Source organism: Myodes glareolus, chromosome 2, assembly GCF_982192425.1.
Source record: "Myodes glareolus chromosome 2, mMyoGla1.1, whole genome shotgun sequence".
Lineage (NCBI taxonomy): Eukaryota > Metazoa > Chordata > Mammalia > Rodentia > Cricetidae > Myodes > Myodes glareolus.
Genome location: NC_142027.1, coordinates 100,216,437 through 100,232,504, shown reverse-complemented (window position 1 = coordinate 100,232,504; position 16,068 = coordinate 100,216,437). Strand labels below are relative to the sequence as shown.

Sequence of the window (16,068 nt, the reverse complement as noted above, 5' to 3'; positions counted from 1 at the left end):
CGTTAAGAAATTGCTATCCCTAAGGATGTGCTTGTAGGGGAATACTGGGCAATGATGTTCTAGAAAGTTCTCAAGCCCTCAGATGCCACAGGCAGGTTCCTTGCAAGAGGAGCGTGAAGTGCAGGCTGTCAGTGTTGGGTGGTAAGCAGATGCTCGGCTCTGACAGGAGGTGCAGCCTGCCTGTGGCGGCAGGTAATAGTTTTCTCAGCACTCTGCCAAGGTGGATCTTGTTTGGAAACTCATTACCTTTTGCAGCTGCTTTGAGGAAGAGGATTATTTTTGTCATGGGCGTTTCTTATTTTGACAGATTGTTGCCAACTCTTTCTTGGCAAATCCAACTACCTCGGCCCTGTTTGCCACAATCCTGGTGGAGTACCTGCTGGACCGGCTGCCAGAAATGGGCTCCAATGTGGAACTCTCCAACTTGTACCTCAAGCTGTTCAAGTTGGTCTTCGGATCAGTGTCCCTGTTTGCAGCTGAAAACGAGCAGATGCTGAAGGTAATGTGTGCCTCGCTCTAGGCCCTCTGGGGTGCTAAAGGTAATGTGTGTCTCGCTCTAGGGCCACTGGGGTGTTGAAGGTAATGTGCACTTTCCTCTGAGAGCCACCACGGTCCTGGGACTTTTATTGTTCCACTTTTGAGCAGAAATTATAGTAACTTCATTTTTCATGTGTAAAACACTCTTTGAATTTTGTTGTGACACAGATGAGGTACACATGCCAACAGCAGTTTAGGTGTTCCTATGGAATGCTTGATTGCTCTGCCAGGTTACATTAGAAAATTCAGAATCACGGACTAGTACGTAGTTCTACCACTTGGGAGGTAGAGGCAGTAGGATCAAGGCAGCTTCAGCTACTTAGCACAGTTGAGGTCAGCCTGGGCTACATGAGTCCACATCTTAAAAGCCTACAAAAAGAAAATTGTATTCTCAGGTAACTGTCTAGTGATCTGGGAACCTACTAAGTAGATCTTTCACAGCTAGATGGCCAAAGCCACTCTGGTCATTCTGTTCTTTCGTTCCGTTTGAAATGACCTCTTCATGCTGCTGGTGGCAGTGGTGTGTGAGCGCTCGTGTGGATGGCGTGGAGACTCCTCCCTGGTGCTCACCCGTCTGCCTTCTCTCTGCACAGCCTCACCTGCACAAGATCGTGAACAGCTCCATGGAGCTGGCGCAGACCGCCAAGGAGCCTTACAACTACTTCCTCCTGCTCCGTGCCCTCTTCCGCTCCATAGGAGGCGGCAGCCATGACCTCCTGTATCAGGAGTTTCTGCCTCTCCTCCCAAACCTCCTCCAAGGTGAGTACAGTGTCTCGACGTGTGCAGCCTTCTGGCTGACTAACGCTGGGCTGAGACAGGCACAGCTCATGGGAGGTGGGTGGGAGTTTGGCAGCTCACCCCATTTAGAAAATAACTTCATTAGTTTCTACAGTCAAACCACATAGGACTTGTCATGTGAACGGTATTTTTGCAGTGTTACTCTGTACAAATGGTGTGGAGTATAAAATACTGAATTTTCCACAGTATGCCTTGAGTGGCCCTTGTCCCTGCTCAGCCGCATGTCCAACCTTACCCTGGTCTTACTTAGTCCTCCTAAGACTGATTTTCTCCTGCTCTCAGGTCTGGTTCTTTTCTCTTTGCCTAGACACATCACAAAAGTATAATAGGATGTTTATAAAAACATTGGATGACCTACAGGAACTACCCACAGCCTATGCTGCCACAGTGAAAGGGGCCATGGATGCAGTTAACAGGTTTAACAGTGGCTTGTGACCTTGTACAGCTGATGTTGCATGCGTTAGAGAAGTAACAAGCCCCTCCAACCTCTTTCCAGGCCTGAACATGTTGCAGAGTGGCCTGCATAAGCAACACATGAAGGACCTCTTTGTGGAGCTGTGTCTCACGGTGCCGGTGCGGCTGAGCTCTCTGCTGCCCTATCTGCCCATGTTGATGGATCCCTTGGTGTCTGCCCTCAATGGGTCTCAGACGTTGGTCAGCCAAGGACTGAGGACCTTGGAGTTGTGTGTAGACAACCTGCAACCGGATTTCCTCTATGACCACATTCAACCTGTGCGGGCAGAGCTCATGCAGGTAAGTGCTCTTCCACCTCTGCACCAGCAGGGGGCGTCAGCTCTTGAGGCCTCCAGTCTGTCTGAAGGAGTCACTGGACTCCCTCAGAGGCAGACAGTTAAGCCTATTTGCAGAGCCCTGGGATGTACTACCAAGGGTTATTGCTAGTGTGGTCTCCATAAGCCAGTGTGAAGGCAGAAGGTGTGGGTACTGTATAGCTGCTGCTCCTCCCAGAAAGAACCTGCCTGATTCCACACGGACTTGGGGGTTCATAGTAAAATGATGAAACTGCAGGAAGCTGATGGGTGCCCACCTCAGCCCAGGAGAAAAAGAACAGATACTACAAGGTTGTTTTGAAGTCTTGGGCTGTTTTGTTTATTAGAAATCAGGGTTTGCTGGGCAGTTGTGGGTCCCATCTTTAGTACTCAGGAGGCAGAGACAGGCCAATCTCTGAGTTTAAAGTCAGTCTGGTCGACAGAGTGAGGTTCAGGACAGCCAGAGCTGAACAGAAAAACCCTGACTCAACACCCACCTCAATCAGGTGTTAAGTATCCTCATTTTTCACTTTGTTTAAGCTGTGATTCTGATGGGATTGGTAGTCACTGGTGGCAGGGGGACTCTATACGTTTGCCTCCTAGCATGGGGTCCCAGCCAGCCCTTCATAGTGGAGACACAGGGGCCTCTAGACATGCTGGATTGGAGGGACCACACCATGGACTAGAGGCAAGAGTAGCACCTGCCCCGGTATTAGTTCTGAGATTATCTCTTGGTCTCTCTGCACTGGGAGATGCAGACATGGGGCCCACTTGTCATGGGAGGACTGCAGAACTCGCCCTGAGAGCTGTGCTGTGTACGGGTGGTCAGGGGCAGGGGAAGTAAGAGTGTCTGCTGGGGCTGAGGTGGTGTTGGGCCTCAGTTTGCTTAACCACGAGAATGCTCACAGATAAGGTTAAAGGTCACTTTTAGTTTGGGGGGCCCAGTAACCCAAAGACAAGTGGCATTATAGTCTCTCCTGATCCACCCTCTGAGTCTTTGGGGGTACCCTCACCTGGCTAAGAAGCAGAACTCCCTCACTCCCCGAGAGGCAGAGAGGGGCCTTACAGGCTACCCTCAGTGGTTTGACTTGCACAAGAGCATGAGAGAAATGGATTTTGCCTGGTGGGAGGAAATGTACCAAGATTTCATGTGAAGCTTGAATATTGCTGGTTTCTCACATTGAGTGTTGTGATAGAAGTTAAGGAAATAGACTTAAAACAAGGATAGCAGTCATTCTGAGACATGGGTAATTCATGGACGAGGGGATGTATGAGCATATGTATGCAGTGCTCTGCAGCAGGCCGTCCAGGTGTGTGCCATACAGAGCACACCTGAACTTAACCCTACCGTCCTGCTTCAGATGCTATCATGAACAAAGATTTGGCATAGAGGAGTGCTGAGCAAGGTGGGCTTTTATGCAACCTTTGCTTATTTGTCTCTAATGTGCTAATGTTGTTGTGTTTTTTGTTTTGTTTTCCGAGACAAAGTTTCTCTGCATAACTGCTTTCATTGTCCTGGGAACTCACTCCGTAGACCAGGCTGGCCTCAAACTCAGAGATCCACCTGCCTCTGCCTCCCAAGTGCTGGCATTAAAAGCACGCGCCAACACACCCAGCTCATGTTACCATTATTTTATTGGTTGTGTTAAAACCCTAACGTGGGGTTCTGAAGATGACCTGGATGTGGAGGGAGGGCCACTCTGGGACTACAACAAGGTCTACATAAGCATATTGGCAGAGACTAAACCAACTACATGACTACCTCCCTGTCTTTTGCCAAGGCTTACTGAGCAGGAGAGACTGAAGGAGAGGTGTGGTCAAGTTTATATATACTCAAGGACATAGCTCGGCCCTTGTGGCTGTTTTCTGTGTTAGTTTCCTGACTCTCAGGGACTCCTACCATACTCTTACCCTCCTCTAATGGAATTTATTTATCATGTTTCTAAGTAGAAGAAAAAAATACAGGACTAGAATGTTCAGTAAGTGCTCCGTGCCTGAGATTTATGTCTTTTCGCTGGCTCTCGAGCTTTTAAAGAGTCGCATGCTTTATGTGTCTCAGTGTTTGCTTATGTGTGTTTCTATCACATTTGTGCAGTGTCTGCAGAGGCCAGAAGAGGGCCCGGGGTCACAGAGAGCAGTGAGTCAGCATATGGGGCCTGAGGTCTGAACCCAGGTCTTCTAAAAGAGCAGTCAGTGCTCTTAACCATTGAACCGTCTCTCAAGCCCCAACCCTTTGCTTTTTTATCCTGTGCCATCTTTTGCATAAAAAAGCACCAAAATATGTTTGTTTGTTTAGTAAAGACACAGGACTTCCCTGGAGGAAAACAAGTAAGACTGTGTAGACACTGACTTTTCCAAGGAAGGGGACAGAAGAAGGAGGAAGAGTCCCTACATCTAACCAGTTAGAATTGTGGTCATAAACTCTGCACTTGCTGCCTGGCCAAGCTTTCAATGAAAGTCCGTTCATATTTTAGGCTTTGTGGCGCACGCTGCGCAACCCTGCAGACAGCATCTCCCACGTGGCCTATCGTGTGCTTGGGAAGTTTGGCGGCAGCAACAGGAAGATGTTGAAGGAGTCTCAGAAGCTGCACTATGTTGTGACTGAAGTTCAAGGCCCCAGCATTACTGTGGAATTCTCTGACTGCAAAGCCTCTCTCCAGCTTCCCATGGAGAAGGTAAAGTGGGGAAGTGGGGAGGCACCAATGAGATACCTCAACAAATTTTGCTCTGAGAAGACTGGTCTCAATATAAAATACTACGTGCATGAGCCTATGATGAGGGGAGGGGCTCTCACTTAGCCCGGGAATTACATGGTGGTTTGCTTGGCGACTTGCATAATGCTCATGGGCTGGTGGAATGTTACACAGGAATAAGGATAGAGTTCTCAGTGACCAACTCAATCTGAGCTCCTGGTCTGTTGGAATCTTGCTGGGACTTATTTCCAGGGCCATTGAGAACTCAAGTAGATCTTTAATTGTCTGTCACTCTTGGTATACCAGGGTCCAGTTTTCTCCCGTGTTTTTATCCTAACCCTCCTTGTTCTCCTTCCTGACTTTGGAAATGAGTTAGTGTAAAATTGTACCTCTATGCTTCTCTGTCTCTTTCGCTGTGTGCACCTATGTTCACATGCAGATGTGTGGTTTGCAGGGAACTGGTGGATGGATAGCCTTCTCTTTAAAGAGAAGTAAAAGCACAAAAAAGCCATCTTTCAGGTTTTACCCTCAGGGCAGGCAAGCATGTATACTGCCAAAAACTCATGAGCTTCAGATCCAGCTGGGGTTCTGTGAGATGTCAGCCTGCCACACCGGACCCTCCAGAGCTTTTTGACTTCTTCTTGTCTCCCACTGGCCATTAAACCGTCAAATTGGGCTAGAGAGCTGACTGAGAAGTTAGAGCATTTGCTACTCTTGCTGAGGCTGCAGGCTCAGGTCCCAGCATCCGTGGTGCTGCCCATAACTCCACCTCTAAAGGGTCAGTCACTGTGACCTCTGGACACCTGACTCAACATACACATGACAACAGACAGATGCACACATGGACACATGTCTGAAAGTGAACTATTAAAGCTGAGTCACTGTGCACTATTGCATTTTATCTACAGCCATGCAGATTTCTTTACCATCTCCGTTTTCAGAACTCTTGCTTGTGGTTGCCTGGCAAACTGTTGCCCTGCTTGACTCTCCCCAGAAGACAGCAACAGTGCGCACTATCCATTCTGTGCTTTTTGTCCTAGGCCATTGAGACTGCCCTGGACTGCCTGAAAAGTGCCAACACAGAGCCCTACTACCGGAGGCAGGCTTGGGAGGTGATCAGGTGCTTCCTGGTGGCCATGATGAGCCTGGAGGACAACAAGCATGCTCTCTACCAGCTGCTGGCACACCCCAAGTACGTGCTCAGGCCAGTCTCTGGGACTGGTGCAGCTTCCTGCAGAAGTGAGGGACAGAAGTGACTCTCCCGGAGTCTGTTAGGGGAGGAGTGTGTCCTTTCAAGTGGTCAGGGCAGCTTGTAACTTACTGAGTGATGCATCATGTAGCCTCTAGAGCCGTGGTTCTCAACATGTGGGTCGCAACCCCTTTGGGATCAAATGACCCTTTCACGGGGTTGCATATCAGATGTCTTACGTATCTGATATTTACATTACGATTCATAACTAGCAAAATTACAGTTACAAAGTAACAGTGAGAATAGTGTTATGATTGGGCATCACAGCCTGAGAAACTGTATTAAGGCATTGCAGCACTGGGAAGGTTGAGGACCATGGTCTTAGAGGGTGGAAAGAACATGGAGCCCATAGTAAGAATTGGTCTTGGATTTATTTCACTGTGTGCCTTGTCATGGAGTCTAGGATAATGGCCCATGTTTGGCACAGCTTTGTGTGTGTGTGTGTGTTTAGAGACAGGGTCTCCTGCAGCCCATGCTGAGTCCAAACTCAGCATGTAACTGAGGATTGCCTCCAGCTCACAGGTGCTAGGTGACAGGTTTCTTGTGCACCAGGCAAATGCTCTGCTGACAGGGCCATGCCTGTGACAGGTGACAGACCTAGTCTCATTCCCACTCCATCACTGATTGACTACTTACAATTTGGCTTTATTTTGGAGATAGCCTCTACCGTGATGGAACTGGAACTCGCTGTGTAGGCGAGGCTCGTGTCAAGCCCACAGATACCCAATTGCCTTTACGTCCACAGTTATATCCCTGCGTACTCTCACACATAAGGAACTTTTTAAAAAAGGATCAATATTTTTTTCTACTTGTGTATGCAGGTGACGGCTGTCTGTGCAGGGAGACTGGAGGACTTCAGTATCTAAGCTGGCAATCAGCGAGCCCCAGTAATCCTCCTGTGCCACCCCTCTTCCCCATAGTGCTGCTGTTAGAAGCTAATGTGGGTCCATAACTGGCTTATTTTAAAAATATTTGTTATGCTTTATTTAACTTTATTTTATGTGCATTGGTGTGAAGGTGTCAGATCCCCTGCAACTGGATCTTCAGACATTTGTGAGCTGCCATGTGGGTGCTGGGAATTGAACCCGGGACCTCTGGAAGAGCAGTCAGTACTCTTAACCACTGAACTATCTCTCCAGCCCCCATAACTGGCTTTTTATGTGGGTTCTAGAGATTGGAACTCAGGGGTCCTTGTGGATTGAACAACAAACATTCTTAGCCACTGTGCCATCCTTCCAGCCCCACATATTTTTTTTTAGCCCCAGATTTTAAAATTTGTTTACTCTTACGTGGCATCTTGCCCTGAGGTCTTTGCCCTCATTAGTCACTGTACCGCTGCAGGCAGCCACTTGTAGGGTCTCTCTGTGATCAGCTTTACAGAAACCTCTCATCCATCTGCTTTCTTGTTCTAATCAGCACAAAGCCCCCCCCCCAAAAAAAAATTTAGCACACACGGGCTCATCACAGTTGGAGGAAAGCACACGAAGATGGGTCTGGAGCTTAAGGCCACAGAGAATGAGGGCTGTTGTCAGGACCTCTGGAGGCGACAGTACCCGCCATCACACCCACAGTAGCAGTGCCTTCCCAGAAGTGACAGTGGGTGACTGAAGCGGCTGCCCCTGAAGCATGCACTGCTGTAGCAGCAGGGAAAACAACCTTTCTTCTGCTTAAGAAGAGATTTGTCGGGCTGTAGTGGCACACGCCTTTAGTCCCAGCACTCAGGAGGCAGAGACAGGCAGATCTCTGTGAGTTCGTGGTCAGCCTGGTCTACAAGAGCTAGTTCCAGGACAGGCTCCAAAGCTACAGAGAAACCCTGTCTCAAAGAAAATAAAAATTTATTTTTATTTTGTGCATATGTGTGTTTGCATATATGGGCACCACGGGCATGCCTTCTGCCCTAAGGCCAAAGAACCATCAGATTCCTGTAAAGTTATTGGATGGTTGTAAGCTGCTGAGTGGATGCTTGGTCTTGAACTCAGATCGCTTGCAGAAATGACTCAGTGTTTCAGAACACTTGCTGCTCTTGTATGCAGACCTGGGTTCAGACTCTGAAACCTACGTGATGGCTCAACGGTCTTTTTATGAGGTGATCCCCTGCCCTCCTCTAAAATACATGGACAGCCGGCAGTCACATGATGCACATGGATACATAGAGGCAAAACACATGAAAGCAAAAAAAGTGTGGCCAGTGCTTTTGGCCACCCAGCCATCACAGCAGCCTTAACATGTAAAGTAGAAAATAATGACAAAGTACTGACTGCCACTATTTCATAATCTACTTCCAAATCTGTGCCTATGTTAAGTAGAATATAATTTGCTGTCTCTCTAAACACTGACCAGAAATGTTGAAAATAAAGTCCATATGTGGTACCAAATGCTGCTGGAGTTGGAGCAGAGGGGAAATCACTCAGGCCACCCCACATGACACTGGGTGTGGTGATGGATGGAATTCTGTCTTTCAGCTTTACAGAAAAGACCATTCCCAATGTCATCATATCACACCGCTACAAAGCCCAGGACACTCCAGCCCGGAAGACGTTTGAACAGGCTCTGACGGGGGCGTTCATGTCAGCAGTCATCAAAGACTTGCGACCCAGCGCCCTGCCCTTCGTAGCCAGCTTGATCCGCCACTACACCATGGTAGCCGTGGCTCAGCAGTGTGGTGAGTTTGCGGCTTGTGGGAGCCAGGGCCATCAGGTCAAGTTGTCATGTGAGCAAAGTAAGGTTTTTTTTCTCTCATGGCCTTCATTGATAAATTGGTATCTCAGTGGGGAGCACTGTGTACCAAGTTTTATCCAATTTTAAGTTTCAGGCTCTTTGCATTCTGTGCGAAGTATGTCTGGGTGTATTGGACAAACGGTAGGTAAAACAAAAGTGGGCTAGTGAGGTAGCTCAGTGGTGATAGGAGCAGACAACTGACTCATACAGGCTGTCCTCTGATTTCTACACACGGGCTCCCATGTGCATGCCCTTGTACCCACGTGTGCACACACAGAAGTACATGTAATTCACATTAAAACAAGATGGTTTTTGGTCATCCACTCTCTAGTGCTATTGTCTAAGGTCAGCCCCTTGTCACTCACATCCCCCAGCCAGCTCTTTATGCCCCCTTTGCAGTGCTTGTGTTTGCCCTGGCTGTTCCCACACTATGCTGGTTCCCTGGTCCTCTGCTATGGCGGCTCTCTGGAGCTCACAGTGTAGGCAGGACTGCTTGTATGTGTTCACGTCTTGCAAACTTTGCTTTTACAAAACACAGTAGAAATGTCTGTGGACCAGCAGCTGCCACTAAGTTTCTGAAAGCATACCCTCAGATTTTTTTTTTTTAAAAAAAAAAACAAAAAAAAAAACAGGGTTTCTCTGTAGCTTTGGGGCCTGTCCTGGAACTAACTCTTATAGACCAGGCTAACCTTGAACTCACAGAGATCTAGCTGCCTCTGCCTGGGATTAAAGGCAAGTACTGGGATTAAAGGCGTGCGCCGCCGCTGCCACCACCATCGCCACCACCACCTGGGAATAACCGCGGATTTCTGTGTCTCTCTCCATAAGCAGTAATAGCTGTAGAGCGCACTTGTAGAGCCTGTTTCCCCTCAGAGCCCTAGAGCCTTGTGATCCCCAGTGACACTGAGCTCTGACCCCTCGATTGTCCTGGCTGGCACAATCAGAACTGTACAACTGAACACCAGTTGTTTCATGGTGTTTCTTTGTGGTAACATTGTCTTTAAAGTTAATCTTGGTAATTTCTGTGTGGTCTCTGGAAACCAAGAGACACGGCTTTCAAATTGCTCTGTGACCACAGATGTTTAGGGTATAGCTGTCACTGTTTTGTTGTTACCATCTGCAATGGCTGGCTCAAGACCCATTATTCCCAGGCTCTAGCTGATCAATGGTATTTTAAAGTTAACTCATCTTTGAGCTTTTAAACACTTATTACTGTGATGTATATTTGTGTTTGAATGCAAGCATTTATGCCATAGCAAGCTCATAGAAGTCAAGGGAATAGTTTGCTGGGGTCAATTCTGTCTTTTTCTTGAGCCCTGAAGGTTGCATTCAATCCATTAGCTTGTGTGGCCAGTGCTCTTACCTGCACTGCTATCTAGCTGCCCCACACTTTTTTCTTTTAGACAAACGAGCCCCAGCATTTGGAACTTTGAGTTTCCTATGCTTCTGCCTCTAACTTGTAGAGTCCTGGGAATACAGATGTGTATCAGCAAGTCTGGTCTCTAAACACTAGGGCTCTGTGAGTGCTGTGAAGTGTGCTCCTAAACTGGCTCTCTGCCAGTCTCATTTTCAAATTTTGACCGAAGTTACTGAACAGTGTACAATATGTTGTTGGAAATAGTCAGAAAAATTATGTGCCTTAATGTGAATTAAACTACTTGATTTTCAAACATTTGTAGTTTACTGGAGGTTGGTTTGAAGTACTAGTTCAACAGGGCTCAGCCAGTAAGGGTACTTGAGTTCATCTTTAGACTCCACACAGTAGAAGAAAGAGTCAGCTCTTGCCTTGGTCCTCTGACCTCTGCATGTGTACCGTGGCATGCAGACCATGGCACATGCATGCCTACTTATAATCTACACGTGTGCAGAGCAATAAAATGTAATTAGAATACCAATGCTGGCTTCAGTGAGTCCCTAACCCTGTGGGAAAATGAAGCTGGTTTATAATTGGGGGTCATGCATGTCTCCATGAATGACCTCCGCTTTGTTGTGTGCCTGATTCCTCTCTTTCCAGGTCCTTTCTTGTTACCTTGCTACCAGGTGGGCAGCCAGCCCAGCACAGCTATGTTCCACAGTGAAGAAAATGGGTCCAAAGGGATGGATCCCTTGGTCCTTATTGATGCGATAGCTATCTGTATGGCTTATGAAGAAAAGGAGCTGTGCAAAATTGGGGAGGTGGCCTTAGCTGTGATATTCGATGTGGCAAGCATCATCCTGGGCTCAAAGGAGAGGGTAAGGGCACCTGGACGGTGTCTTCTGAGTTTGAAGATACTTTTCTGAAAGCTGCTGGCTTCGGGATGGTGGCACCGCCTTATTCTTGGCTTGTTTCTCTCCAGGCATGCCAGCTGCCACTCTTCTCCTACATCGTGGAGCGCTTGTGTGCCTGCTGCTATGAGCAGGCCTGGTATGCGAAGCTGGGGGGTGTGGTGTCCATTAAGTTTCTCATGGAGCGGCTTCCACTCACGTGGGTTCTCCAGAACCAGCAGACATTCCTCAAAGCTTTGCTCTTTGTTATGATGGACCTGACTGGAGAGGTAGGTTGTGGGTAGCCCTGCGGCTCAGAAATGGTACTGATCACACAGAGCTGTTCTGCCTGCAGAGTCCTTGGTCCTAGACACTCTTCCCAGCTACAGGACTTTGATGCTTGGTTTTATTAGATCTTTAATATAGGGACAGCTCCTAACTCATATGTTAATTTCCAGGTACCTTCCCTGTTACCTTGGTTCAGGGTGGATCTGTAGGGAATGCTGCTTTCTGGGTACTGCAAAGGTCCCCACAGGCGTGACATTGTCTTTCTTGTTTCTTAGCTTTTGATGACAATACCTTCTTAGATGGGGACCTTCCACAGCATGAGTGTGGAGGGCAGAGGGCAGCTTGTGGGAGTTAGTTCTCTACCATGTGGGGATTAAACTGGAGTGGTCAGAGTGGGCAACAAGCTCTCCTTTACCCTCTGAGCCATATTGCCAGGCCCAGGCATGTCATTGGTTATTTATGAATCCATGTGTAGATATGATTTATCCTGATAGAATCTTGTGGGCTTGCCAGAATCTCTGTTTAATGCAAGGTCGTGTGTAGGTGTCCTTTTCTGAAGGATAAACAAGGACCTAGAACGAAGTAATTTTGACCCAAATGAGCCAAATGGATGCTATATAGTGGTCTTTCTCCTTGATGGTGGCACAGTGCCCGTGAGCTCCTTCCTCCCCAGTGTATGGAGACCTGGGAGTCTGGGGAGTGGCATTACCCTGCATTCCTTCTAAGGCCTCTCTCGCCTCCAGGTTTCCAATGGAGCAGTCGCCATGGCGAAGACCACCCTGGAGCAGCTCCTGATGAGGTGCGCGACACCTCTAAAAGACGAGGAGAGAGCCGAAGAGATTGTGGTGGCTCAGGAGAAATCTTTTCACCATGTGACCCACGATTTAGTTCGTGAAGTCACTTCTCCAAACTCAACTGTGAGGAAGCAAGCCATGCATTCGCTGCAGGTCCTGGCCCAGGTCACTGGGAAAAGTGTGACAGTGATTATGGAGCCACATAAAGAGGTAAGTTTCTGACACGGACAGCAGGGGTCTCTGTGCTTCACCTCTGAGCTACAAGTACCACTTAGTTCATGATTCTGGGATGCGCAGATAGCCGTATACAGCCACCGCTGTTAGCAGGAACAGAAAGAAGAAGGCTGGTTTTTCTGTATTCACACGTGGGACACGTGATATGTCCTCCGCCTAATGAAAGTTTAGGCCTCCGTGCTGACTTCTTGTCACAGTTTTCAACCCGGCTACTGTGAGATAGGAAGATGGGAGGTGTTTTCTTTTTGGGGGGCATCTGATGAGTGGCTCCCCTGCTTGTTTTTTTCCAGGTCCTTCAGGACATGGTCCCACCAAAGAAGCACCTGTTGCGTCACCAGCCTGCCAATGCACAGATTGGCCTGATGGAGGGCAACACATTCTGTACCACGCTGCAGCCTCGACTCTTCACAATGGATCTCAATGTAGTGGAGCACAAGGTGTTCTACACAGAGGTATGGTGTGAGCGGGTGCGGCTGATGGCTGACTGCCAGCCTGTGCTCGAGCTCAGGCAGCTGCAGATACCCACCGGTAGCCTGGCACAGCACCTGCCGCAGGTGGGTTGCTCCTGGGATCCAAGGAAACTTGGTGCCCAGAGGTATCAGTCCAGTGTTGCCTTGCTCTGGATTAGCATCTACAGGTTACATTCCAACTTGATTTTAAGTATATGACTTATTATCATGTATGTGTGCATGTGTGCCACATGGCAGCTCACAACTGTCTGAAACGCCACCTGCAGAGGATACAATGCTCTTCTAGCCTCCTTGGGCACCAGGCACATGTGATGCACATGCATACATTCAGGCAAACACTCATACACATAAAAAAGTAAAAATAAAGTAAACCTTTAAAAGAAACGGTAAAGCTTGAAAGCTAGTTTTCTAAGACATGCGTAGGGAGAAGGGGAAACAGTAATAGGAAAGTCACATGGTGTTTTAAGTGCCTGTGTGCCACCGAGTGTGGATTTAGAGCTTGTGGGCTCCCCAGTGACCATTGGTGTCCCCCATATCTTTTCCTGTACTGTTGTGGTAATAAAAACCACACTGGCAGAGGACAATATAAGGGAGAAAAGGACTTTTTGTAGCTCACAGTTTTGGTTGTAGTCTGTCACTGCTAGGAGCTCCAGACAGGAACTTAGGACAGTCATGTCACCCACAGTCAGCAGAGAGAAATGCATGCGCCCAGGGACTGGCACTGCCTCGATTAGGCTAAGGCTTTTTACATTAATTAACATTATCAGGCAGTCCCCACAGGCCTGCCCCTCTGAGACTTCCCAGTTTGAGAATTAAAGCAAATCATCATAAGGACTGTGGCACTGTGTAGCCCGTGGCCTGCCTGTCTGTCCATCCCTGGGGAAGCACACTGGCTGTTACAGGGTTGACAGAAAATTGGCAACACCACAGCGAGTCAGGTGTGACCCAGGTGGCTTTAACTGACTTAGACTTTGGGGTAAGGAAGCAGGGCCTCGATTGGTTGTTGAAATTCTTTAGGCTTTGAGTTGTTTCTGGATGAATTTTGTTCAGTGTGTGTGAGAAATTGGTGTTGAGTACAGCTTGTAATCTTTCCACGCCCAGGAGAAGTGGGGTGAGCTGAAAGCTTCTTTTTCTCCCTGTCAGCTGCTGAATTTGTGTGAGGCCGAGGATTCGGCTCTGACAAAGCTGCCCTGTTACAAAAGCCTGCCGTCCCTGGTGCCTTTACGGATTGCAGCATTAAGTAAGTGCATGCCAGTGAAAATCCAGCTGCCAAGCATAGGCTGGTCATCCAGAGGCTGTGGCAGGCCGCCGGTGTAGGCAGTCTAAAGTCAGTCCTGAATGCTCTTCTAAAGACACAGTCAGAAATTGCGTTGGTTGTCAAGTTGTACCAACATCGTTAGGATTTAAATCATGTTGTCTTTGATAAATGGGCTTTTGTTCTGCATTAAGCCCTTATTCTGTGAATTTCCTGAATCAGATGTTCTAGTTTAAGAGAACTGTCATACTTCCCACATAGTGCCATTTCTCTCGGCCTCAGAGCCCACCCTGTGTGTCCCGTCCCGTTCCCCCCCTGCCACCACACCACCCGTCCTGAGACAGGGTTTCTCTGTGTAGCCCTGACTGTCTTTCCTGGAACTTGCTCTGTAGACCAGGCTGGCCTTGAACTCAGAGATCACCTGCCCAGCCCTGCAGCTTACAGGAGGGAGGGCTAGTGGTTTGTGACTGGTAGGATCCTTCAGAGAAGGAAATTGCTAAGCTGTTTCTTGGGTGAATAATAAAAACTGTTCTCGTTTTTCTCTTCGAAGATGCCCTTGCTGCCTGCAATTACCTTCCTCAGTCCAGGGAGAAAATCATCGCGGCGCTCTTCAAGGCCCTCAACTCCACCAACAGTGAGCTGCAGGAGGCCGGAGAAGCCTGCATGCGGAAGGTGAGTGTGACCACACCTGGAGTCCTTGGGCCTGTCTGCTCAGCGTGCATGGAGCTGCAGCATCTCTGCCCATGTCATACTGAATCTTGAAACACAGTAAGGCTGTGCTCTAGACTGTCAGTACTTCCTGGGAAGCCTGATATTAATGCCCTTCTCCCAAGGGCAAACTGACCTTTCCTGTGGACTTGGTTCATTCTGTTACTTTGTCTGCCACCTGTTTCTCTGGGTAACTTTCCTTTCTGACTAGTTTTTGGAAGGTGCCACCATAGAAGTAGATCAGATTCATACACACATGCGGCCTTTGCTGATGATGCTGGGAGATTATCGGAGCTTGACCCTGAATGTCGTGAATCGACTGACCTCTGTTACTCGGCTGTTCCCCAATTCCTTCAACGATAAGTTTTGCGATCAGATGATGGTAAGCTAAATGGGTTTAAACTTATTCCATAATGCACTGACTAAATGAAAAGAACAACATTCACACTGTTTAAATGCAGAAGGTGGCTGGGTATGGTGGTGTGCTCCGTTATGTTTTCCCACTCTTGGGAGACAGACGGGTGGATTGCGGTGAGCTTGAGGCCAACCTGGTCTACACAGTGAGTTCCAGGCTAACCAGGGTTGCACTGTGAGACCCCGTTTCAAAAAACTTGAAACAAAAAAAAAATCCAAAAAGTATATAAAACTACTCAGTTTCTCTCCCACCCTGGCACCCCCTTCTTAAGGCAGCCTGTGTGTCCTTCCCACCCCTGCCCTCCCCCCCCCCCCCGGGGCAGCCTGTGTGTCCTTCCCACCCCTGCCCCCCCCCCGGGGGGCAGCCTGTGTGTCCCTGCAGGGAGTTGGCATTTGTCATAGCACATACTTTTCCATCATCCACATTCTTTGCCCGTTAGTGTATTGTTATATTTTATGGTTGCTCAGAGGCTTCTACCTGGTGTCACTGAGCCTCACGACTCCTCACTCATTAGCAGTTGCCCAGATAGAGTCCTTTTCCAGCCACTGATAGAAGGAATCCATGTTTATCACATTGCCCTCCTCCCTGGGGTCCCTTTAGCCACAGTAGCTGACAGAAGGCTCTCACCTTCCTAGAACACATTCTCCTTCCGGTCTCTTCGTAGACATCCAGGCTCTACGAGTGCCCCTCATCCCCAACCTCCACTCACTACTTTCGTGAATTCGCACTTGGCATGTACACAGCAGGCACCTTGACACTCTGGCCCACATGGAGTCTCTGTCCAGCTCTCTCCGGACAGCTCAGTCCAGCACAGGATCCAGAGAACTGGTGGCAGCTGGAAAGGGAATTGCTGGGCCTGGAACCGTGTTGCCTGGGTCAGGTCTCTCCTGCTGGGGCT

The 16,068-nt window shown here is 48.5% G+C and overlaps 1 protein-coding gene across 13 annotated transcripts in view; it reads left to right on the top strand.

The window, feature by feature from the left end:
- Window positions 1-16,068, top strand: part of Trrap (transformation/transcription domain associated protein) — a 96,783-nt gene that overhangs the window by 26,790 nt on the left and 53,925 nt on the right. For all 13 annotated transcript variants that reach the window (XM_085684007.2, XM_048436757.3, XM_048436770.3 and 10 more), the window contains exons 18-30: window positions 308-499; window positions 1,131-1,296; window positions 1,832-2,088; window positions 4,577-4,777; window positions 5,836-5,987; window positions 8,507-8,706; window positions 10,777-10,994; window positions 11,099-11,296; window positions 12,038-12,298; window positions 12,613-12,774; window positions 13,936-14,032; window positions 14,598-14,719; window positions 14,967-15,137. In XM_085684007.2, coding sequence (XP_085540133.2) covers window positions 308-499; window positions 1,131-1,296; window positions 1,832-2,088; window positions 4,577-4,777; window positions 5,836-5,987; window positions 8,507-8,706; window positions 10,777-10,994; window positions 11,099-11,296; window positions 12,038-12,298; window positions 12,613-12,774; window positions 13,936-14,032; window positions 14,598-14,719; window positions 14,967-15,137 — 2,397 coding nt within the window. The remainder of the gene's footprint in view (window positions 1-307; window positions 500-1,130; window positions 1,297-1,831; window positions 2,089-4,576; window positions 4,778-5,835; window positions 5,988-8,506; window positions 8,707-10,776; window positions 10,995-11,098; window positions 11,297-12,037; window positions 12,299-12,612; window positions 12,775-13,935; window positions 14,033-14,597; window positions 14,720-14,966; window positions 15,138-16,068) is intronic.